The sequence below is a fragment of the Loxodonta africana genome, chromosome 6 (genome assembly GCF_030014295.1).
Source record: "Loxodonta africana isolate mLoxAfr1 chromosome 6, mLoxAfr1.hap2, whole genome shotgun sequence".
NCBI lineage: Eukaryota > Metazoa > Chordata > Mammalia > Proboscidea > Elephantidae > Loxodonta > Loxodonta africana.
The window spans coordinates 77,993,993-78,020,640 of record NC_087347.1 but is presented as its reverse complement, the minus strand read 5'-3'; the positions used below and the strand labels follow the sequence as shown (position 1 = coordinate 78,020,640).

The following is a 26,648-nucleotide window of genomic DNA, read 5'->3' as shown; positions in this document are numbered from 1 at the left end:
GATCAGGGCCACAATAAATAAGTAGAATGGGAGAAAAAGGCAGAAGAGAACTCAAATTCTTGAAAAGTCCAGATTCACTGGACCAGTTGAGACCAGAGGACTCCCTGAGATACTCTTTAAACCTTGAACCAAAACTCTCCCCTGAAGTCATATTTTAGCAAAATAAAAGACTGACACACAAAATAAAGGATATTACCTGTGATACGGGCTCTGTTAAAAACCATCTATATGAGACCAAAAGGTCAACAATTACTCTAAAGCAAAGATAAGAAGATGGGGGTGAGGGGCGGGGAAAGTAGAGTACTGGAAACAGAAAAAACAGAATACAATTGATGAGAATGTTGACCCATTGTGAAAAATGTAACTAATGTCACTGAACAATTCGTGTAGAAATTATCAAATGGGAACCTAATTTTCTGTGTAAACTTTCACCAAAAACAAAATAAAATAATATTATTTTAAAAATATGAATATGCCCATTACATCCCCTTTAGCCCATCTGATTTCAGCACAGTTATGGTGGACAGTTCCATGCACACTTGCCAGTGTCCCACATCAAGTACAAGCTGTACCATAATTCTACTCTGCTTTCTCAAGGCTGCAAAGACCACGTGGACACAGACAGGTACAACCTAGATATGTATAGGACTTAATACCACAACCTTCAACCAATGCGGGGGGGTGGTACTTGGTGGATTAATGCCCCAGCATCCTCGTCCTGCATTGGGCCAGTATGAAGTGCATGCTACACTGTTCTGCAGAGGCTCCTAGTGGAATTGAGACACAGTTGGCTGCAGCAGTAACTAGCTCATTTCATTCCTGAAAACCGTATTGGATTTTCTCCCTTATTTTTCTCACTTTCTCCATTTTTCTAGTTCTGTTTCCTGGGATCGCCTCTCAAATAAACAATCTACGCCCAAGTCCTTGTCTTAGGGTCTACTTTCAGAAAAGCCCTAACTAAGAAAACGTCTTAGTTATCTAGTGCTGCTATCACAGAAATACGGCAGTGGATGGCTTTAGCAAAGAGAAATTTCTATTCTCTCACAATATAGGAGGCTAGAAGTCCGTATTCAGGGTGCTAGCTCCAGGAGAAGGCTCTCCTTCTCCGTCGGCTCTAAGGGGAGGTCCTTGTCATCAATCATCCCCTGATCTAAGAGCATCTCAGTGCAGGAACCCTGAGTCCAAAGGACGCGCTCTGCTCCCGACACTGTTTTCTTGGTAGTGTGAGGTCCCCCTGTCTCTCTGCTTGCTTCTCTTTTGTATCTTGAAAGAGACTAATTTAAGGTACAACCTTATCTTGTAGATTGAGTCCTGTGTCATTAACATAAAAAAACATTAACATAGCTGCTGCTAATCCCAACTTATTAACATCATAGAGGTAGGATTTACTACACATGGGAAAATCACATCAGATGACAAAATGGTGAACAGTTATACAAAACTGGGAATCATGGACTAGCCAAGATGACACATTTTTTGCAGGGGCACAGTTCAATCCATAACAATGTCAGTTCTATATTATTGAACAATTAGATTCATTTCATTATTAGAAAAAGAATTATAATGGATATCCTTGTACAAACACATTTATATATGGGACCAATTAAATGCTGGGTCAGAAGATATGCACATTTTAAAGATTCTTGACATTATTACCAAATTACTCTTTAGAAAGGTTATTCCAGTTTGCAGAGTATTGGTTTCTGTAGGGTCGCTATGAGTTGGAACCAACTCAACGGTAATGGGTTTGGTTTTTTTTTTTTTGGTTTCTATAAAAAAACACTGCTAATCCCTGAATATTAACCTTTTTTCTTATTTACCAGATTTACAGATAAGAAATTCTGTGTTGCATTCATCTGTAATTTTCACATATGATTTGGCCACATATATTTTTGTTTAATGCGTTGCCTATTTGTTTCTTCTCCCCTTTTTTCTCATTGGGTGTTTAAAGTTTTAAATCAATTTTTGTGGGCTCTTTAGTTACTGGAGATATTAATCCTTTGTCATATGTTATAAATAGTTTCCCCAAATTGACTTCTGGCCAGTTTTATGCTTCTTAATAACCATTCTCATTGGCTTCATTCCCAAATTCTTCACTGGCCTGCACATCAGTCTCCCCCTGCATTGACATTCTCACCATTTCTCGCCCCTTTTAGTTTTTCCATCTCATTTCCTTTCATCTTTTTCCTTCATCCAATTTCTTTATCCCTAATCTCTGTTCTAAAAATGGAATCGATTAGTCTGTTCTGCTTTGTGGCCATGCTCTCTGGGTGTAGAAGGACAGTCCACATTAGGATCATTGATGGGAGAGGTGGCTTTTCAAACATCATGTTTCCCAGCTCTTGAGAATCATAGCCACAGTGTACCAGTGTTACCACCGGGCGTGCGTGGAGTCCCTTGGCTGAGCAGGGCCAGAAAAAAGTTGGGAACCACTAGTGAAAGGATAAATATGCTGCATTAAGAAGGCATGGATATGCCACTCATATTTCTTTTGTCTTTGTTTCTATGATAAAACCATCACAGAGTTCCTGTGGCCTCAGGGCCCATCCTCAAGAAACTCCTACTTACATAAGCTTCGCAGATCTGCAGATGACTTTCTAAACTGATTGCTGAACATACTGAAGGCACATACTAGACCAGGCCTAGAAGACCAGAATCCTATTTAAAGCCTGGTCTATATGAGGGGCTGCTGTCTTTATAAAATGCCATGAGGTCAAGTTCAAATTACATTTCCACATCTCCAGAGTTTTCAAAGCTAGTGCCGATGGCAGATAGCCCTAGGGAGGGGTCACCACTCTGCCCTGTAGATTTATAGTCACATGTCTACTGACCTAGGAAAGGAGGAAAGGGCACTTCTTGGATTCTGAGGAGTACGCTAGCCTGCTTACCACTGACCATCAGCATCCAGGCTTAACGACTTCTGTCTGCATTCTTCTCACAATGTATATATTTTTAAAAACTCACAAAACATGAAATACTTCCTTGCAGTCTGAGTATTGTTTATAATGTCTATTAAATGAAAACAATGTTAGTAGAATAGATTAATTTGAAAATAACATTAGTAAGTCTCATTTTAAATTGACTTGATTTATATTAATTTATTTAAATAACACATTTGAATGTTTCTACAAATATTTGCAATGCTTATATAATAAAGTCATTAATATAGATATAAAACATTAAGAAAATACACATGGAAGGAAGGAGAATAAGCAAAGATGTTGAGAAGTGATCACAATTGCTGTGACTGAGCTTTAGAGGTAGTCTCAGCATCCCAAAGCTAAAGTGCAAAGGAAACAGTGGGGTAACATAATTCTCAGTTGATAAAAGAAAATATGCTAAGCATTTACAAAAGGAAAATATTTTTCCCCCTATGGATTAAATTTTAAAGGGAAAATATCATGTGGAAACTTAGGCATTAGACATGGTGGTAACCTTTCTGATATGGTTTCATTGTAGACATGGAAGCATTGTTCATATATTTGTTTCTTACAATAAATCCTCAATATAAGCAAAAGGTATATGGTTAAAATATAACTCAGTAAAAGTGTTTCCAAGGAAGGGATATTACTAAACTGATGTAGTTGAGGCATCTAGCTTTCTGGTATTTTTAAAAAATAATAAAAGGATCCACGTATTTTTTCTTAAAATGTGTAGAGGACGGCACATCTCTTAGACTGTATTCTGTGACCCTTAGTTGTCTTAGCTGGGCTTTTCAAAAGCCATGTAAGATTTTGGATGGAAATAGCTAAAGATAAAATTTTGCCTCTGAGATGCTGACTTTTGCTAAAGACCTGCACACCTTTCACATCTTTGAAGAGAGGACAGAATGTCTTTAATATTTTATATGATTCGTGTTCTTTTGTTAACTAAATATAATGAAAATAGTTAACAATTCAAGGAAACTACTATTCATACAGCCATAGGTATGTAAAAAAAAATATGTATGTGTGTATGTGGTTGTTGTTGTTTAACTGCTGTCAAGCCCCGGACTCATGGCAACCCCATGTGTTACAGAGTAGAACTACTCCATAGGATTTTCTTGGCTGTAACCTTTACGGAAGCAGTTCGCCAAGCCTTTCTTCAGGGAGCCACAGGGTGGGTTCAAACTGCCAACCATTAGGTTAATAGCCGATAGCAAACTGCTTGCACCAGCCCGGCTCCTTATATGTGTGTGTATGTGTATTTATATTTAATCATTTAACATGGGCCTGGTTAACTAGGTATCCTTTTCTTTGGCCTTGTGCTTCAAACTATATTATGCCTTTAGATTTGCACTGGTGTGATAAGCATCAGTGATTTGAGATATCCTAGCCTTAGAGGCTAGAAATCATGTCAAAAGGAACTTTAAAAAATAAAATAAGATCAAGCCTATCTTATTCCAGATGGTAAAGTAAAATTATCAGATTTGATCTATTTTTATTAGTCCTGTTCACAATGAAATCTCTATAGAACAGCTGATAAAGAGACAAACCTGATAAAAGAGCAGATTTACTGTCAGTTATAGAGGCTTCTCTACTGTTATCTTTCTTTAAGTCATAGAATAAATAGCACCCAAGTCTCATGTATATGGTTGAAAAACAAATGAGGGCTACAGGGGACCCTCCAGCAGTGTCCTTGGCCTCCGCCATGGTGCTGGGGTTGGGTTTGCTCAGAGTGAGAGGAGCTTCCCTTGGAATGCCGTGTTATTGATGGATGTAGTCACTACCCACTACCGAGCTGCGCAGGTGCTGTGTGCATAATATAATGAGAACTCCCACTACGCATTGTGGTTTAGATTGAGGGAGTGTTAGAAGTGATTTCTCGTCCACTATGACATGGCGCATTTTAGTCTTATTCCCATGTTTTGTGAGTCTTCTTAGATTGAAATTAGTTAATATGTAATTTAATAGTTGTTAAGTACCTTTTACAACGACTTGTCTTATGATGTTAAAAAAAAAAAAAAAATGTTGATTCAATTTCTTCTGACCAGAAAAAAAAAAGCTAGAAGTAAGCCTTGAGGCATCCTGTCAGTGATTGATAACCACGAAGCTGTTTAATGGTGAGAGGCGTGGTTACCGTCCAGGTTCTTTTGCAGATTAAACAGGATTTGAAGGTCCTTTCTGATGCTAAAATTCTGTTTGTGGGTAATAACCCATTAGGGAGAATTAATTCCAAATACTTATGATGTTTGCCTCTTCTTTGAATATCCAGAGTACTTAGGATAAGGTATAAGGTGGTGTAATGGAGGAGCCTGGTTGGCCTGGGTTTGGATCCCAGCTTGTCTGCTTACCAGCTGGGTAGCTTTCAGTTAATTAATTGAGGTAATTAATTATTGAATCCCTCTGCCATTGTTTCTTTGTTGAAAAAATAGTTATTGATATTTACCTTGATAATAATAGTTATTGATATTTACCTTGATGCATGTATTAGTGAGCATACAGGCCATGCTACTACATAAAAGGACCCCAAAACACAGGAGTTGAAATTATCACGGAAAGGAAAGGAATTTATTTCCCTACACTTCAGAGGTACATTGGCAGGAGGGCTCAGCCACCAACCTCAACAGGAATCTGCATCTCAGAGTCAAAGGTGACTGATCCACTTTCATTGTCTCTCTCCAAAGACATTTTCAATTCAGAAAAGCTGTTGCTAGGGTGGAGGTAGGCCTTGCATTTAATTCTGTGTTCCTTCTCACTAGCATTCAGTCTGCCAGGCACTCCTTGGAAACTCTATGGGGCAGTTCTACTCTGTCCTGTAAGGTCACTATGAGTCGGAATCGACTCGACAGCAGTGCAGTGGGTTTGGTTTTTTGGTTTAGCATTCAGTAAACGAGTGCTGAACTGTCGACTTGGGTGTAGATTCTGGAGGGATAAACATAGACATATGACATACCTTTCCCCCAGGGAATTTCAGCTAATTGTAGAAATAATAAACAACTTTATCAGAGAGAAAGGCAACACCTAACATCTGTACTATACTTTAGCACAGATTTTGATGTGTTAAGCCCACATTTAAAAATATGCATATATATGTGTGTGTAAAAACTAAATACATCTGTGTTTATTTCTATATTGCATATAAATAAATACTAAAAGTGGGCTATATATCAGAATGTTAACAGTGATGAGAATTCAGATTATTTTTTATTTTATTTTTACTCTTCTATATTTTCTGCATTATTCTCGATGGACATGTATTGTTTATTAACCATAAAAATAAAATAGAATATTAAATTTTTTAAGTTTCTAAGGCATTTTTATTATAAATATATATGTAACAAAATATTTGCCATTTCAAGATTATTTACATGTAGAATTCAGTGAGATTAATCGCATTCATTTTGTTGCTCAACCGTCACCACTATCCATTTCTAAATTTTTCCATCACCCTTAACAGAGGCTCAGTGTCCCCCTAAGCAATGAGTCTGCCTGTTCTCCTCCTTTCTGCTCCTGGTAACCACTGATAAACTTAGGTCTCCATAAACTTGCCTATTCTAGATATTTCATATAAGTGGGGTTATACAGTATTTGTCTTTGTGTGACTGACTGACTTCACTCAGCATGTTTTCAATGTTCATCCATGTTGTAGCATGTATCAGGACTTCATTTCTCGTGATGGCCAAATAATAGTTCATTGTAAGTATGTATCACATTTTGTTTATCCATTCATCTATTCATGGGCATTTAGGTTGTTTCTACCAGGTATCTTTATGCACGCTATCTCATTTGACCCTCACAGTCACCCTGTGAGGTCAGTAATGAACACTGATGTTATAGATGAGAGAAGTGGGGAAACCAGGCATATACACAACTCTAGCATTTAGAAAGTTAAGGTTAAGTGTAGAGAGATTACAAGATACACACGGTGTTGAACAGGTAGCAAATGGCAAAACCAGGAGTAAAGTAAAGATCTCAAAAAGGAAGAAAAGTCAGTAGTGCTTCAGTGAAAGGAAAGTGTACAGGTCCTGGAACATTTTTAGGTTTACAGTGTGACATGGTTCACTAGGCTAAAGTCTGGTTCCATTTTATCAGACCCAAAGATAGGGTGCACAGTGAAGTTTGGATTTAGGACCAGACTATCAGAGCTTGATTTTCAGCTCTGCCATTGCCTAGCTATTTAGCCTGGGCAAGTGACTTATGGGCACAGGGCCTCCATTTACCTATTTGTAAAATGAGACAAATGCTATTAGCTACTGTAAGGATTAAATGAGTTAATATGAGTAAGACCCTTTAGCAGTGTCTGGGACATAGTGACCACTCAACAAATGTTAGCTGATATAATCATCAGCAGCAACGTCATCATTCTTGTGGTGCTGGGCTGATGAGGATAATGAAGAGGCAGTATGTGGGTACACTGGCTTTCAGAGAGACAGCTGCATTATCCCACCACTGATGGAGCTCAGGCAGCAAGTTTTGATCTTATAGGGTCTGGTACAATATAAAGAGATTAGGTCAATACAAACATCTCTGAAATCAGCCCAGCATTAATCTTTCAATGGCAGTATTGTTATTGTAGTACATATATGTATATATGGAAACCCTGGTGACATAGTGGTTAAGCCCTACAGCTGCTAACCAAAAGGTCAGCAGTTCAAATCCACTAGGATGCTCCTTGGAAACCCAGTGGGGTAGTTCTACTCCATTCTATAGGGTCACCATGAGTCGGAATTCACTCAATGGCAACGAGTTTGATTTCTTGAGATATATATATATATGTCAAACCAAAAAACCAAACCCAGTGTCATCAAGTCGATTCTGACTCATAGCAACCCTATAGTGTGCATATATTAAACATGATATATATCTAATAGACTGAGGCTGAGGCTTGGTTAATGATATATTGATTCTTAATATGTGTGCTGGTATTATTGAATGGTTAAGCTATCTGTTTAAATCCAACCCCTCCCTGGTTATTGCCACTGTTTAAAATCTGTGTGGACACTTTGATTATCTATCTGATTTCACAGTGTTATAAAGCAAGTAATTATTCTCAAGTTAAGATTGGTTACTTTGTAATCAAAAGGCCTTGACCACAGGTCAGGAGAGTGAAATGTGTTGTGAGGGTTAAATTCCTCAGGCCTGGAATTGGCCTGAGCTGTACTACTGGAAGAAACCCTGGTGGCGTAGTGGTTAAGTGCTACGGCTGCTAACCAAGAGGTCGGCAGTTCAGATCCGCCAGGCGCTTCTTGGAAACTCTATGGGGCAGTTCTACCCTGTCCTCTGGGATCACTATGAGTCGGAATCGACTCAACAGCAGTGGGTTTGGTTTTGGTTTGGGTCCTAGTGAAATAAGAACTATACTCACATTTCACTGACTCCTGATCCAGTCATAAAACAATTGATTAATGATACTGCTTTCTAAACATTGGTCCTTGAATGGCAATTTTGAGGTAGTTTGTGCCAGTTGTCATCTATGTCTGTTGACATCAGTGAGATTAATTATATGTGTCTGGTCTTGTTGAGACCCTGGAAGGCACTGCTGTTGAAGCTGGTTGCATAGCAGGAATACGTCCTTGTGACCAGAAAAAAATGTAAAAAAAAAAAAACACCAGTTGAGACTCCATTCCAGAAGCAGGCTAAAATATTACCATTTGAGTTTAGAAAATTACCCAGAGATTATACATGATGGGGTAAAAATTGCCTCAATATCGTATCACTGGTCACACCAGGTAGATTATTGAAATCCAAAAAAAACTGGGAACAAGAGCCCGTCATAAACATCTCTTAACCTGCATCTTTTCCAAACTGTCTCAAATATATTTCTTTTTCACTTTTTCAGACTCCCTGGTTGTGGGATACAAGGCACTGCTGGTACAACTACCCCAATCAGGTAAGGAGACATTACTTTCTGGTTTTTCACCTGAAGAATATCTTCCTTAGGTCAGTGTCATGGTTTCAGGTAGGTCCCAACAGGTTGCACAGCCACCTTGCTATTGGCCCCTCGTGCTGATTGATGCTGGGTATAGCTCTACTGAGGAAAAAGTTTGTATGTTCATAGTGAAGTTCAGAATCAAAGCCCAGTTGCTTTAGCAGATACAGTAAGCTTGGAACATACATTTACTGGAGGGTAGGATGCAATCAATCCAACAGGTGGAATATTCCTGTTTCTAACAGCTGATCTGTTTCTAATTACCGAGGAAAGTCTGAAGACCTGATGACAGAACAGGCCTGTCTCAACAGCATGTGGAGAAAGCTCAAACGTGCAACTGGAGCAGGCACGCTGAGTTCATTTCCTTCTGTGGCTCTGGAGCTGATTCAAAATATGTAAATCAAGCACCATTTCCTTGAGCACAGAAAATGGGCCTGTACCACTGTTTATGGGTGGATTATTCCTGCAATAAAAAGAGCATTATTTAAATTGAGATTAAAATCATATCTCAGAAAGAGAGCATTTCAAATCCCTGCCCACTGACATATCTTTGCATCTGTCCATGAATGATTTGTTGTGGTCCCAGATCAGCTAATATTTGAATATCAATCCTGGGACTTTTCTCTTTTGATTGAAATATGTTATATAAGAGAAAGTAAAAAAGTAAAGCCACTAGATGTTTTGGTGACGAAATAAACAGGACACATGTTATAATAAGCAACTTGGATTTTTTACTTTTACCGGGGCTCTTTTGGGTTGTCTTTGTAGAGGCATTTGGTGTCTGTGGTGTACATAAGGCTAATGCTGAGAGACTCGTCATATATCTTCCCTGTTAAACATTATGTTGCAACAGTAGTGAGAGGCAGGCATTGGATACTTCTTGGACAAGTTCAAGGCTATGGATACATTGAAATGGAATTCCAGCTTGCATTACCATCTCTTTCAAGTAGTTTATGCAGATTATAAGAGAATGTAAATAAGCAACGTGAAGTGGTTAGAGAGAGCTAAGCCTTCCTGACAGAGACTAAAAGAGCATAGAAACCAATCGCCATTGTACACAATTGTAATTCTCAGGCCAACTGCTGTTTTACTGTCTTAAATACTTTAGTATTTTCATTTAAAGCTCTCTTGGTGTCCTATAACGGTACACTAAGTGGGAAAATCCACATATAACTAAAATTCTATTTTTAAGTGTATACCAAAAGGCTTCTAAAACCCTACCTTGAATGTTGGTGTGGCAGCTGCTCTAATGCACCACACTTAAGAGGAAAATTGTGTCACATGAAAGACACAGAGAACAAATGTCATATGAAATGCAATACCCACCCTTTTCCTTAACTGTAATGTCATCTGAAATAACTTTCACATTTATGGATGGAGCTGAGAAATTGCTTATTTTGAGAAAATTATTTGCAGTGACCCTAAATGTAGCTGCAGACTGCTTCACAGACAGCACTAAAAAATTCCACATGAAAGTCTGAAGGTATGGTAGATACAGTTATGTTTAAAAATAGGAAACATCATTAGCATTTAAGGAAAGCTACCGTATGTGGGGATTCAGATCAAGATTAACTATTCTTATACTGATAAGACATCATTGCTTATCTGTGAATAATTCGGTATATAGCTCCTGATCTCTTGTGGAAAAGTGGTCATCCTAAATAAACCCCATAAACTAATTTTTAAAAAATAGCTACTTTTGTGTGTGTGGAAAAAAAATTAAACCGTATATAACTGTTATGTGTGTAATCATGGTTATGCATGTAATTATAGAGCTTTGTGTATAATTATGTCTGTATAAATATATAGATTGCAGTTCAGGCAGTCAGTGCCAAGCCTTAATAGCACTTTTAAAGATGGAGCATTCTCATGAAGCATGTTTATTATGTCTTTAGCATATTAAAAAATAATTGAACAGATTTTAGAGGAAAGGATAGTGGTCTGCCTTCAATTTTATTCAAGATACACTGCTCCTTGTGTGTGGGTATGCATATTATATTGTATATTACACACACGATAGCTTTTTATGTATGTGTATATATTTGAAGTTTTAAATAATTTAAAGTTGTGTTTGGTTGAAGCTTGTATAAAAAAACCAAAACCAAACCCATTGCCGTCGAGTCTATTCCGACTCATAGCAACCTTTTGGACAGAGTAGAACTGCCCCATAGAGTTTCCAAGGAGCACCTGGCGGATTCTAACTGCCAACCTTTTGGTTAGCAGCCACAGCACTTAACCACTATGCCACCAGGGTTTCCTGAAGCTTGTATAGCTTGTTGCAAAGAGCACAAATGGGAGTGAAAAGCCCTAGTGGTGGTTACAGGGCCTTAGGAAGTGTAAGACCGAGATCAGCCCCTTAACCTGACTTAACTGACAGCCATTTCCTGTCAACTGTACAATCTGGAAAATGATATTACTAACGTTATAGGGTTGTTATGAGACTCAAATAAGATAACATGCACCTAAGCATTGCCAACTGCAAAGAACTCCACGAATATAGTAATTATTATAATGCTATCCTCTGTTATGAACTCAGGAGTTTCTAGACATGTTCTAACTTGTCCTCATCACCCCCCTGTGCAGTTTTCCCAGGTGGTGATGCAGGGAGTATGGAGTCTCATTAAGAACAGAAATTTACTTCCGTTCAAGACCCTTGGCTTAAAGGCTCCTGAAGTCAGTGCCCTATTTTTCTAGATTTCACTGCTGCCATACATCTGACCCGAACACTTGTCCCTCATGGCTGATGTCTTCAAGTTTTAAAAGGACATTTCAGGAGGAAGTGTATTCTCTCCAGGGTGTTGCTGACCATTACAAACACATTGGTGTTCATCATCACTTAGAGTTTAGGATCGCGGGTTGGAGAATATCCTATCTTGTCGTGCATTTTGTTGTCAAAAACCTGTGAGAGGGATAACTATTTTCCTAGATGCTCATGCTTAGGGTTGGTAGAGTTGATAATTAAGGGAGCCCACCTTCTTGTGGTAATCATCTGCGATGCTGCTGTTGGTGTATAAAGCTTTTAAATTTCAATTGTATTTACTCTACACCTTGTTTGTAAGGGTGTGGAGATGTTTGTGTGATCAGTTTAGAAGATTTTTCATTTATTCTAACAAAGCAAGACATTTCCCTACAACTCAATACAACAATCAGAAACAACTCATCAAAGATGATTGTTTAAAACTCTGTTTTGTTTTGATGAATTTATGTGCAAAATAGATACCTATGACTCCCACTGCCTCTCTGAGCCTCTCCCCATCTCTGAACCTTTGAGGCAGGTACAGCAAGTGTTACCCCCATTTTACAAAAAAGAAAACTAAGACCCAAACTCTGTATCTACTAAACTGTGGAGCTGGGATTTGATCTCAGATTTCCTAGCTGGGTCCCTAGTCTGGACTATATCTTTTAATAAACATTTTTGAGTCATCCTTTTTGATATTTGCAATGTACTGAACATTTCCTAATAACGAGAAATCTCCCGGATTAATGGAGCATAATGGAACTCTATGCCACAGTGACCAGTATAGCACTCCCGTTTCTCTCACCTACCTCACTTGCCGCTGTGCTGTGGAATTTCCCAGCAGTTGTCCAGGATTATTCTTTTGTGTGTGTAGTAGAATATTTTTTCCAAGTTGCCTAAGGAATCTTGCAGATATGCATTTTAAGGATCATAAATGTTATTGTTAAGCTCGATAAAGAATTGGATATCAGATGTTCATACTGATTAATGCTTTTTGAGTTGGAGATAAAATGAAAATAATGCCTCAGGCTGTGGATTAGAGGCATCCTTCAAAGTCCTGTTATTCACAAGGAGAATGGACCAGGAATTACGTTTGTTCAGGCTGCAAGACTATGTCAGTTTTCATGACTGAGCTTCAGATGTTTGGAATACAAATTGGGTTCCCTCTTAACTGCTAAGGGGCCCTGGTGGTACAATGGTTAAGCGCTTGGCTGCTTTAACAAAAGGTCAGCAGTTTGAACCCACCAGCTGCTCTCAGGAGAAAGATGTGGTAGTCTGCTACTGTAAAGATTGCAGCCTTGGAAACACTATGGGGATGTTCTACTCTGTCCTATAGGGTTGCTGTGAGTCGGAATTGATTCAGTGGCAACAGGTTATTAACTATTGTTCTTTCCCTTTATTTCTTTCATCCTCAGCCACTTACAACTGACCTTCACTACTACTACATCCTGGAGCTGTCGTTCTATTGGTCTTTAATGTTTTCCCAGTTCACTGATATCAAAAGAAAGGTAAGAGTGGTTGCTCACATGTGTCTTTAATGGTTTTTGGCAGACGGGTGTAGAGTCTCAAAGACATTAACCCCTTTCTACCCACAGTCCTAGGCTAGTGCTACTTTCTGCCTTATTACAGAAAGTTTGCTTTCTTGTTTGGTCTGTTTTGTATTTTGTTCCCATTGTCTCTTTGCTCTTTCCCAGAAACCTAGTGATCTTTTTTCCATAGAACAATATAGCAGTGAACCCCAATAGCAGTAATTTTCTCTCAGTCTGATTCTGTTCTAAAAATTAAATAAAGAAAAAAAAATTTATTGGTAGCTCCTGGGGGAGAGTAAAACCTGAGTGTTCCAGACCTCCATAATGGATTTTTCCCCAATTTAAGAGGAAAAGATATGTCAAAATATGTGATGAAAATACAACATTCCTAAAGAAACTAATCTGTTTTTCACCCCCTCCACTTCATTGAAACAACTCTTGCTGAGGGCACGCATGACGCACTCGTTTCAGCTCCCATCCTACTAGCTTCTGGGCAGAATTGGCACTTCTGACCATTCCCTGCTCTTTTTACTTCCACGGTGCCATTTTCCCCAGATTCCCACACTTGGATCATTCTTTCAACGTTGTCTTTGCTGGCTACCATTTCAGTACCTCATCCTCTACTAAGCTGTATATACCGGGGTTCTGGCCCTGGTTTCCAAAGGGCAGTCTTCCTGAATGATCGAGCTTACATACTCAGACACTTCCACCTGTAACCTATGTGTCAATAACGCCCAAATGTTCCTCTTCTGTTCCATATTCTTTCCAGGCTCAAACTTCCACAAATCTAGTCGCAAAGAGTAGAATCATTTTTTTGTGTGTCATATCATATAATCCTCACAACAACTCTAAGATCTACATTATTACTCATTATTTATCCTCATTCTATGGATGAGGAAACTGAACCTCACACACAAAGTGTTCCCAACTGTAAGCATGCTCTTCTTCCTCCAATAATTTTTATAGCCAATAAAAATAAAATACGAAGAGTTTTCCCTTTGATCTCCTGTTTCTTATTCCTCGCACCTGCTTCCTTAACATCACTGACACTGATTTAGTTTAGATGCTTTCCACTTTTTCCCATCTACTACAATAGCCTCCTAAATGGTCTTCCTATCTAAATAGTCATTCTTGTCCATCTACCACTTAATAGGAGTACACTTGATAAAAGTTATGTTTCTAAAACCTTCAAGACAAAGTCCAAACTACTTGCAATGGTGTGTAAGGCTGTAGATCATATGGTTCAAATCTCTCTCTCCAGCCTTATCACTCTCATTTCTCACCACCCCCCTTCCTGCACACACATTTGCCCTAGCTACAGATATCTTCCCACCATTATCCAAATGCATAAAGTTTTCCTATGCCTCCTTTTTTTTTGTCACACAAGACCCCTGCCTGTGGCTAGGATATACCCTACCTCTCCCTCCTTACCAAGCAAGACCTCACTCAAAAGTGAGCTTTTCTTTGAAGCCTTATTCAACTCCCTCGTGGTTTTTTAACCACTCCCTCCTCTGTATTTAGCTTATAAGAGTGCCCTACACTTCACCACATTGTATTTTAACACTGTGGTGACCCCCTTTTCCCCTTCACAAGACTTGAGGGTGAAGAATAGAATGTATTCATCTCTACATCGTTCATGACTATCAATGTACCTACTCATGGTGGGGATCAGTAAGTTTAGGGTGAATGAATTAATAGACTCATCAGAATGTCATATGACTTATTAATGGGTATCTTCCAAGTTCCTTTCAAAACAGGACTGTGCATTATGATGGAGCATAATACTACAGTATATTATTTCTTGGTTAGACCAGTAATCTGCTGAGTCACAAGTGGTATCTGCGTGGCAGCTAAAAAGCATTTAGGAGTCTATGGTCCTAGCACCTGAGTCCACCTTTCTCAGATATGTGCCTTCCACCATCCTACATCAGTGGCTTACCTGGCTGGCAAAAAAAAAAAAAAGCTATCTTTCCTATAACTACAAGGCCAGAATTTGGTACTATATGTCAGCTGATTTTCAGAAGTGAATGGTCCCTGTTAGGGGTTAGGCATAGCAGATGACTCATTGGCACTGCAGTTTGTGACTCCCTTACATGTTGCACCAAACATTCTGGGTCAATTTCTGGTAGCATTTCAAATCCTTCAGTGATGGTATGCCAATTAGGTCTCTGTCTTACATGTAGAACTTTCTTCATTCATGTAGTCAACACTCGTAGATTATCTTCTATATGCTAGACACTGTACTAGGCTTATGCATTTCATTTTCTTTTGAGAAGCACTTCTGTCAAGAAAGTCACGTAAAAGACTTGTATAACAAACAGGAAGGTAGAACATTCTTCCAATTTAGTAGCTGGGAAAATTGATGCACCATTAATTTTTGTGACTTTCTCAAGGCCTTGCAATGTAGGAATGGATTAGAGCCCAAGTTTCAAAGCAAAGTCCTGTGCCTCACACTTAGATTAAGCATATACACATTTCTGCATTGTCTTGCTTTGTCTGGCCATGCTCTTGACATTAGTAGTGGCAAGTCCATCATAGCTCTTCACTATTTTACTGATTTCTTTTTTCGCTTCATTATTTAGGAGTGACATCTAGAGTCAAAGAGACTAATAACAGCAGGAGTAGTTATTCCTGGCTCCCAGGAGCCTAGTCCTAGTGAGATACCAAAAGCCACCAAGCTCTCCACTTGCTTGAGCTTTCTCAGCATCCATGTATCATGTCTTTTAACTAACCAACAGGGCTACCTAAGTGTCTTCATTGCTTTAAGCCAAATTACCATTATCTTAATAGTTATCATAGGTGGACTGCTTTCAAGGGTTGAAGCATTTCATTGTGTATGATTTTAATATCTAGCATCAGTGTAGAAAACACCTATAGAAAGAGTCATTTTACGGTAAGTTTCATGGAATTGATCCTAGACCTATACATATTGTCAATGTATAGAAATTAATACATTTTTCTAGTCAACTCCAATAAACTTGTGTTAGACATCTTACACCTCTTTCTCCTTCACTTGGTCAGAGTACCTTTGTACATTCCTGATAAAATTGGCTTACTCTAGTTTCTTGCACAAAATGGGAATTCAGCCATCATCAGGCCTGCTTATTACTCAGCACAGGTTTTAATAAGTAAGGCCTTTTACTCTGCTGCCATCTCTCATTAGTGAGCTGTAGCTCTTTTCTCTTTAGCATCTTTGTGACCGGCACCGCAGGTCTTGGTGGTTCCCTCCTGATTGCTCTACCATGTGGTGAACCTGCTGGTCTAGCCATCGAGAGGATTTATGGCATGTTCTTACTGCGAAGTACACTCCCCACTTCTACATTGGAACTGTTAACTAAGATTTCTAAAAACAACCTGTTCCCTAATTACAGGATAGAGATGTTTGAAGACACTTGTTGACAAAATAGTTTGGAAACTACCTTTGAAGGCTGTTTGTAGGGTTGTTAATAGAAGGGTTATCAAAATGTTTCTTTAGCTCCCCTATTAAATGACAATGAGCTCAAATGGCCAGGAATTTATAAACATTGGATCCAAGTGCATACTTCAGACTGTTGGAATCAGTATCTTAAATGAGGTTTCCAAAGACCAAACCAGTTGGTGTTGAGTTGATTCCGACTCATAGCAACCCCATGTGTTGCAGAGAACTGTGCTCCCTAGGGTTTTCAAGGCTGTGACCTTTCAGAAACACATTACCAGGCCTTTCTTCCAAAGCACCACTGGGTAAGTTCAAATTGCCAACCTTGCTGGTAGTTGAGCGCACAACCATTTGTACTACCCAGGGACTCCAAATGAGGTTTAGAAACCACTTTTTGTGATGTAATAAGTTCAACAGTCTTTCTAAAATGGCATTTATATTCACAAACTCTTCTCCTCCTCTAGACGCATCCTACAGTTGCTCTTTTTTTTTTTTTTAATTCCTCTCTTTCCAAGTAGAAACTGGAGTTTTAAAAATAAGAGGAGAAGCTCTCATCCCTGCGATGACAGAACGCAGTGCTTCCTACTTGCACATTCCAGGACTGGTACTTATTTGGTCAGTGAGTTAGAAATACTATTACTCTCCCCAGAGGGAAGGGACTAGCCAAGATGTTGTCGTTTGATATAACAGACTTATAATTTAAATATTCTATTATATGCTATAAAGTTATGTAAACATTTTTTAGGGTTTTTCCTTACTTACTTACTCCTTGCCTGTCTTCCTCCTTTCTTTTCTTCCTTCCTGTTTTTCTTCTTTCCTTTGTAAAAAGAAATCTTTAAAATATTTTATTAAAACAATAGATATATTCTTTTTTCTAAATTTTAATTATTTTTTTGTTAAGAATATGCACAGCAAAACATAACACTTCAACAGTTTCTAAAGGTACATTTAGTGACATTGATTACTTTCTTTGAGTTGTGTAACCGTTCTCACCCTCCTTTTCTGAGTTGTTCCTCCCTAATTAACAAACTCACTGCCACTTAAGAGTCCTGTCCAACCTTTCATGTTGCTGTTGTCACTTTGATCCCATATAGATAGTTCTTAAAAGAGTCGAATGCTTAAGGCAGACCTTTTTTACTAGTTAAGCTAAACTGTTGTTCAGTTTTAAGATGACTTCAGGAAATATTTTTGGTTTAAGGTTTAAAGATTATCTCAGGGCAATAGTTTCAGGGGTTTATCCATCTTCCCTGGCTCCAGAAAATCTAGAGTCCATTAGAATGTGGAATTCTGTTCTGCATTTTCCACCTTTTGGTAAGAATTCCTCTATGGAATCTTTGATCAAAACGTTCAGTAATAGTAGTCAGGCACCATCCATTTCTTCTGGTCTCATGGCAAAGGAGGCAGCTGTTCATGGAAGCAATTAGCCACACCTTCCATATCCTCCTCGTATTCCTGACACTCCTTCCTGCAACAAATAAATTGGTAGTCAACATTGTTTGATACCTTTTTTATATCCCAAGGCTTAATTTTTATTAAAATGCTGTCCTTTAGCATGTGTTCACAATGAGTATTTCTTCTGCACATCTAAATTTTCCAAAGGAAGCTAGTAAATATAATCATGTTAGCTCTCAGAACAGCTTGCTTATGTCTAAATCCTATGTCCTTTTAACTAAGCTGCTGTTTGGCTTGAAGGCCTGGAATGTTGGCCAAAGAGTCCTGCTCGTGTTCAGAGCCCTTCACTGGAAATTATCCATGGCAGTGATCCAGGGCCCAGCTGGTGAAGTCAGCTTGTTGCTCTTTTGGTTTTTAACCTGAAAGAAACGCTACCTCTTGTAGAAGATTCCTGGCAGAGAAAGCAGAGGGTGGTATGATGATTAAGTTTTACAAGAAACGTATTGATGGGCTTGTTCTCTGGTAACTTTTTATAGAGAATAGCTGGTGTCTACTGTGGGCATGATTTAGCTGCCTACAGGGGACCTGCCATATTCCACATCTTTCCTGCTTTAATTAATTTTAAGATAGCTTTAATCAGTATGTTATGAGATTGACTACAATCATGTACATGAAACTATCTAGTACAGTGCTTGACGTACAGTAGGTGCTGTAGAGCTTAGAACAGGTGCCTGGCATATAACAAGTATTTGTTGAATCAAAATCTAGTGGTCGATGCTCTGACCAGGGACCTAACAGATGGTCCTGAATAGAATGGGAGAAAAATATAGATCAAAACTGAAATTCCTTTTTTAAAAAAGCCCAGACTTACTGGACCGGTAGAGAATAGATGAACTCCAAAGACTATCACTCCAAGATAATGCTTTAAACTGGGAACTCACACCACTCCCAGAGGTCACCTTTCAGCCAAATGACAGTTTGGCCCATAAAATAAATATCACTTGTGAGTACTGTGCTCCTCAAAATAATTGTCTAGATGAAACCAAGTGGTTAATATTTACCCTAGACCAAAGATGAGAAGGCTAGGGGGAGCAGGGAAGCTAGATAATGGAAACAGAGCAACCAAAATGGAAATGAGAATGTTGAAGAGTTGTAACCAGTGTCACTGAACAATATGTATAGAAATTGTTAAATGAGAACCTATTTTCCTTCATAAACTTTCACCAAAACAAAATAAAATATATATTTTTAAAATCTAGTGGTCAAAACAAAACAAAAATTAGACGTCATAGAATTTTTTATTTCTCGTCAAAGAATTTAAAGAAATAGTAGTGATGGAGAGGGACCAAAGGTTGCTACCCTTTCACTTTTCCTAGTAAGGAAATTTAAAAAAACACTGGTCATTTATCACCATGAATTCATAAATGAAAACACATTTTAACATAAAAGAAAAGGAGAAAGGGCATCTTGAAATACAGGCTGATCCTTTGTCTTTATGAAGTCATTAGAATCATCTTATTTTTCTCATTTTTGTCCTAGACTAGGGAAAACATTGGCTAATATGGCTTAGAGGTTAAAGATATGGGATCTTCAACCATTTACTTGCCCAGCTCTACTCCTGATTTGATGTAACCTTGAGCAAGTAACTTCATAGAATGGAGTTCATATAACCTACCTCATGGGTGTGCTGTGAGGATAAATGAGCATTACATGTACTTAGTACAGTGCCTGGCAGATAGTAAGTGCTCAGTAAATATGAGCCATTATTGTAGTTATTAATGTGGCTCACCAAACATTGCCAGCTCCCCTTACTCAGGCACACGGGAAGGATTGTACTTTCCAGCCACAGCTCTCCAGTGGTTGAGTGGGGCCATGTGGCCAGTAGGCTGTGAACAGAATTGGCTTCAGCCCCTTCTGGACTGGAGCATTTCATTGCCACTGTGAGGCCCTCTAGAGCTCTCTCCTAGCCCAGTACAGTGAAGTGATTGGTAACATTTGCTGTGGAGGCCTCTCCATTTCAGCCTGGGTCCCTATGTGACTTAGTAAGCAGAACCTCCCTGCCAACCAATGGTAATTTTTCAATGGCTAAGAAATAAGCCTTTGTTTTAAACCGCTTCAATTTTAAGGGTTTTGTTCTTGCAACCCTGACTGGCACAACTATTATTAATAATATGGCTAATTATAAATTTCCTAGAACAATATTTGGAGCCCTGGTGGTGTACTGGTTAAGAGCTCGGCTGCTAACCAAAAAAGGTCTGCAGTTCAAATCTACCAACTGCTCCTTGGAAACCCTATGGGGCAGTTCTTCTCTGTCCTGTAGGGTCACCATGAGTCAGAACTGGCTCAATGGCACCTAACAACAACAACAGAACAATATTTGGAAAGAATTTGTCGATGTCAGAAGTTCTCAAAGTATAGTCTGTGGACCCCTGGGGGGTCCCTGTGACCCTTTCAGGCGATCTGCAAGGTCAAAACTGTTTTTATAATGATACTAAACTGTCATTTGCCTTGTTAATCATGTTGCCATTTGCACTGATGGTACACAAGCGGAAATGGGCAAAATTGCTGGCAGTGGCACCAAACTGTGCTTGTAGTTACCGTATTCTTCACTGCCAGTGTTTGTTTTATTAAAGTGTTTGCTTTATTAAATCCCTACTCTACGTATCTTTTTAGTATTTTGTGTGATGAAGTGGGAAGTGTGCATAAAGAACGTCTGCTGCAGACTGATGAACAATGGTGTCTCCAGAAAAAGCATGTGCAGGGAATCTGTGTTGTAAGCTTAACTGATGGCTTTCCCCCCTCCCCATAGAGTCCCATTTTTACAAGAAACAATGACTGACAAGCTATGGTTATTCCAACTTGTATTTTTGGCACACTTTGTCTTAAAAATGTACCAAGTGAGCCTGGTAAATTGTTTCCAGGAAAACAACTGACATTCTTAGTTGTGAATAATAGCACTCAAGCTTTCAAGTGAAAATTACAGATTTGGAAAACTTGTATCCACCATCATGAGCTTGATAACATCTCAGTATTTAAAGACCTTCTTGATGAGATTGGTAGTGATGTTAACAAATGTGATTTTCTTTTAATACTGTAAAATAAAATGTGTCATTGACTCAGTGAACCAATATTTTCCAAACAACCAATGCGTGATGTTACAGAATTATGTATCAGTGGGAGATCCATTCAAAGTGCAGATCAGACCAATGGATTTTAATGTAATGGAGTAAGAAAATTTATTGATATGGTTTCATTCTCCACATTGCAACTAACCTTTAAGAATCTCCCACGTGTCAAGTTTTGGTACAGTATCAAAGAAGAGTGTCCACAGCCATCTGAAAGGCTACTGAGATACTTCTCCCTTTTCCAACAAACACATATGAGAGACTGGATTTTCTTCACAAATTTCAGCCAAAACAACATAAGGCAACAGATTGAATGTATAAGCAGTTATAAGAACACAGCTTCCTTGTCTTAAGGCAGACATTAAAGAGATTTGTAAAAATGTAAAACAATGCCACTCTTCTCACTCATCTCACTCTTTTTTTTGGGGGGGGGGGCAACTGTAGTTATTTTCCTAAAAAAAGAAAATTTGTTAACACAGAGTGCTTATTTAAAATAAATTATTTTTTAATTTCTCAGTTTTAATGTATAATATGGCAAACACTGACACATATAACTTACACAAGCAAACACTCCTTGGTCTCAATAATTTTTTGTTCTTGTGCTTTAGGTGAAAGTTTGCAGAGCAAATCAGTTTCTTATTCAAAAATTTATACACAAATTGTTTCGCGACACTGGTTACAATCCCCGCAATGTGTCAGCACTCTCTCCCTATCCACCCCAGCTTCCCCGTTTCCATTTGTCTCATTTTCCTGTCTTTTCCTGCCGTCTCATCTTTGTTTTTGGGCAGGAGTTTGTTGCCCATTTGGTCTTATATACTTGATTGAATTGAGAAGCACATTCCTCATGTGTATTATCATTTGTTTTATACGCCTGTCTACTTTTTGGCTGAAAGGTGAACTTTGGGAGTGGCTTCAATTCTGAGTTACAAGGTGTTCAGGAGCCCTAGTCTCCGGGGTTCCTGCAGTCACTTGTGAGACCAGTTAGTGTGGTCTTTTTTGTGAATTTGCGTTTTATTCTACATTTTTCTCCCACTCTGTCTGGGACACTCAATGTGGTTCCAGTCAGAGTGGTTGGTGGTAGTAGTCAAGCACTAACTAGTTGTTCTGGGCTCAGACTGGTGGAGGCTGTGGTTCATTTGGGCCATTAGTCCTTTGGACTAATATTTTCCTATGTCTTTGGTTTTCTTCATTTTCCTTTGCTCTGAGTGGGGTGAGACCAAGAGACGTATCTTAGATGGCTGCTCGCAAGCTTTAATACCCCAGACACTATGCACCAAAGTAGAATGTAGAACATTTTCTTCATGAACTATGTTATTCCAGTTGACGAAGATGTCCCCCTAGACCACGGTCCCCAGCCTTCAGCCTCAGTAACTTGGTCCCTCAAGGTGTTCGAATGTGTCTAGGAAGCTTCTGTGACCATGCCCACTTTGTGTTCTATTATATATATGAATATAGATGCTGTATATACAAATATACATGTAAAAATATCTACAGTCTAACTTATATATGTACGTAGGTATAACCTTATACACCTTCCTTTTCCTGTTCTGCCTATGTATTTGCGTGTAAGTTATTTGTTTTTACCATTGTTGTAGGGTTGTGTATGTTACAGTATTTACTGTGGTTGCCTTCCCCCCCCTTATGTTCCTCTAAGTGTCTTCCTTTGCCTTGATCTACTTGTGATGACTTACCCTATGATTGTGTATTGTCTTTCCCTTCACCAAAGTTAACACTTGTCTATTACCTAGTTAATAATTTCCCCTGCCCACCACTTTCCACCCTCGTAACCATCAAAGTTTGTTTCTTTCTGTGTGTAAACCTTTTCTTGAGTTTTTATAATAGTGGTGTCATACAATATTTGTCCTTTTGTGATTGACTTATTTTACTCAGCATAATGTCCTCCAGGTTCATCCACGTTGTGAGATGTTTCACAGATTCATCATTGTTCTTTATTGTTGCATAGTATTCCATGGTATTCCTTTGCATAGTTTGTTTATCCATTCATTTGTCGATGGGTGCTTAGAATATAATTTTTAAAAAGTTGCCATCAAATTGATCCTGACTCATGGCAACTCCATGTGTGACAAAGTAGAACTGTGTTCCATAGGGTTTTCAATTCCTCATTTATTGGAAGTAGATCACCAGCTCTTTCTTCCGGGATACCCCTGGGTAGATTCAAACCGCTAGCCTTTCCATTAGCACTGAGTGCTTAAACATTTCCCATACCCAGGGACTCCAATAAGGAGGTTAAGAGACTAAAAAGTTTGAGAACTGCTGGTCTGGATTATATTTAAGCCTTTCTTGAGAATATGACTTCCAGCGCATCAACAGATGAAAGGATAAATTACGGTATATTCGCACAATGGAATACTGTGCATCGATAAAGAATGATGATGAATCCGTGAAACATTTCATAACATGGAGGAATCTGGAAGGCATTATGCTGAGTGAAATTAGTCAGGTGCAAAAGGACAAATATTGTATGAGACCACTATTATAAGAACTCAAGAAATAGTTTAAACAGAGAAGAAAATATCCTTTGATGGTTATGAGAGGGGGAAGGGAGGGAGGGAGAGGGGTTTTCTTAGATAGTAGATTAGAACTGTTTTAGGTGAAGGGAAAGACAACACACAGTACAGGAGAGGTCCACACAACTGGACTAAACCAAAAGCAGAGCAGTTTCCTGAATAAACTGAACGCTTCAAAGGCCACTATAGCAAGAGCGGGGGTTTGGGGACCATGGTTACAGGGAACATGGTTACAGGGAACATCTAAGTCAATTGGCATAATAAAGTCTATTAAGAAAACATTCTGCATCCCACTTCAGAGCATGGTGTCTGGGGTCTTAAACGCTAGCAAGCGGCCATCTAAGATGCATCAATCGGTCTCAGCCCACCTGGAGCAAAGGAGAATCAAGAACACCAAAGACACAAGGTAATTGGAGCCCAAGAGACAGCAAAGGCCACATAAACCAGAGACCACATTAGCCTGAGACCAGAAGAACTAGATGCTACCCAGCTACAACCGATGACTGCCCTGACAGGGAATACAACAGAGAACCCCTGAGGGAGCAGGAGAGCAATGGGATAAAAAAATGGGATGCAGACCCCAAATTCTCATAAAAAGAAGGTCCCCAGACCTTCTGTTGGCCCAGGACAGGAACCATTCCCAAAGCCAACCCTTCAGACAGGGATTGAACTGGACTATGGGATAGAAAATGATACTGGTGAAGAATGAGCTTCTTGGATCAAGTAGACAATGTGAGACTATGTTGGCATCTCCTGTTTGGAGGGGAGATGAGAGGGTAGAGGGGGTCAGAAGCTGACCAAATGGACACGAAAAGAGAAAGTGAAGGGAACAAGTGTGCTGTCTCATTAGGGGGAGAGCAATTAGGAGTGTATAGCAAGGTGTATATAAATTTTTGTGTGAGAGACTGACTTGATTTGTAAACTTTCACTTAAAGCACAATAAAAATTTAAAAAAAGAATATGACTTCCAGATAGTGCTCATATCACCATGTGTTTTCTGTGCTTGAAAAGCTAAAATCATAGCAGATGACATCTGTTAGCCTGAGAGGAATGGGGAATGATTTAGAACTCACTGTAACATCAGTGCTGCTACTTACAGGCACAGTCAGGCAGGCCACTTAACCTCTCTCTCACAGAGGTACAATGCTGCTCTTTCATCTGCCCACTTGGGGTTGGAGTACCAATATTCTTCCCTTAAAGCGTAGGCTTCTTCCAAGGTAGGTATTCCTGACTCGTCAGCCTCTATCCTGTTTCTTTCTCACTACCGTGTCTTCAGAATAGAAGCAGGGAAGATGAGACAGCTCATTTTAATAAGCTACTGCCTGTGATCAAAGCATTTCAACCCAGTGCTGTGTGCAGTCTGCTAGGAGAGCAATTGAGCAGTACTGTCTGAAGAACAAATGTGTTGGATGGGGCAGTTTTATGGGATTTTATTCAAAGGTTGCCTTAACAACTGATTTACTCCAGCACTCAAACTCCCATGTGCCTTGCCAAGGGAGATGCTCTTAATCATCTTTAGGTCTTAGAGAGAAAGAACCACCCACTGGACTACCCTGAGGCATGACAGAGGCACATACTACTGTTCCAGCTGTGGGAGGGTGAAAGCCAGGGGCTGATGCTTCTAGTGTGGTGTCAAGGTCCACAGCATTGCTCCATAATAGAGAGACCACCCCCTCTCCCGCCCCCTGCCCAGGGCCCAGGCAATGCTGCTGTTGTACAACTCTGGAGCCTTATGTCTAGGGCTTCAGGAGTCCCACTTTCCCTCAGAAGGTGCCGCTCTCAGTTGGGAGGTTCAGTCATTCATTGCCCTTTGGAGAGCTTCTTTCAAGTCATTCTAGGTGTCTTGGGAAGACACCCATTTTGGCTTAATATAGTTCTAACTATCTTCTGGGTTTGTGAACACCCCCAGTTTCTATCTCCATGAGTATAAATGGACCCATTCTCATCTCCTTCCCTTTGGCCTCCTAAGAGGCTCCCTTTTCACCCAAGGCTGATCCTTTGCTCTTAATCCCCCATCTCTTCCCGTGTTCTAGGACTAAACCTTGTTCTGTTTGTTAGTCTCTCACTTATGTGTATTTTCTCCTTCCCCACAGTCTTTAAGCATGCTCAACTGTTTCCCCTCTTAAAATATAAATTTAAAAACACTCAATTGTATGTCGTCTTTTATCCAATCCCTTATACCTCTTCCCCTCTAGCCAAGCTCCTGGAAGAAGAGAGTACTGCCACAACTTCACACCCTTCCTTTCCCCCTTCAATCACCCAGTCTTTCATCAGGCATTTGTTTGTGAGAAGTAGCCTGTGGTGGTGGTTAGAGGCCCAAGCTCTGGAGTCACTCAGAACTGGATTCAGATTTGACTCTAGCCCTTTGGGAAAATTATGTTGCATTTAGCACCTCACTGTCCATAAAAATGAAGTTCATAATAGTACTTGACTTATTAGGTGGTTGTTAGGAATAAATTGTAGTGCCTGACACGTTACCATATTTTATGCAAATAACGTGCACATTATGCCTGAACCGTTTCACTTGATTTCATCTCTTCCACGTGTTATATGTATGGGCATGTTATTTGAGAAAAAATATGATACATGCTCGATAAAGGCTGGCTAGCATCCTCACTGTGGGTATCACATCAACATTGTTTATAGAACATTTACTGTGCTCCAGATTGAATGAGGTTGCCCGGGCCTTCGTAGAGAGCTCAAGCTCTACTGGGGGAGACATGAAAGAAAGCCAACAATTACACAGTGTGATGAGTTCTGTAATAGTAATACTAACAGCATTAATAGTTGCTTATATTTATATCAGACTTATATTTTAATCTCTAAGCACTTTTCATAATAGCCCACTTAATCCTCACAGTAAACAGTGATGTGGACACCTATCAAATTAACACTCTATATAGGGAACTATGGAAACTGAGGGTGGGGGCATCAGAATTACGTATTTTTGGAGCCCTGGGAAGACTTTCTCAAGGAGTAACAATTATACCAAGTAACAGATATGAACAAGAAATACTCAAATTTGGCTACACAAATCAGGGAGTAGATGACATTTGAGTGTACTGAAAGAGC

At 39.3% G+C, this 26,648-nt stretch overlaps 1 protein-coding gene across 1 annotated transcript in view; it reads left to right on the top strand.

The window, feature by feature from the left end:
* Positions 1–26,648, top strand: part of CERS6 (ceramide synthase 6) — a 324,304-nt gene that overhangs the window by 230,015 nt on the left and 67,641 nt on the right. Inside the window, exons 5-6 of the mRNA XM_064287027.1 lie at positions 8,761–8,811; positions 13,003–13,095. Of these exons, the coding sequence (XP_064143097.1) occupies positions 8,761–8,811; positions 13,003–13,095 (144 nt within the window). The remainder of the gene's footprint in view (positions 1–8,760; positions 8,812–13,002; positions 13,096–26,648) is intronic.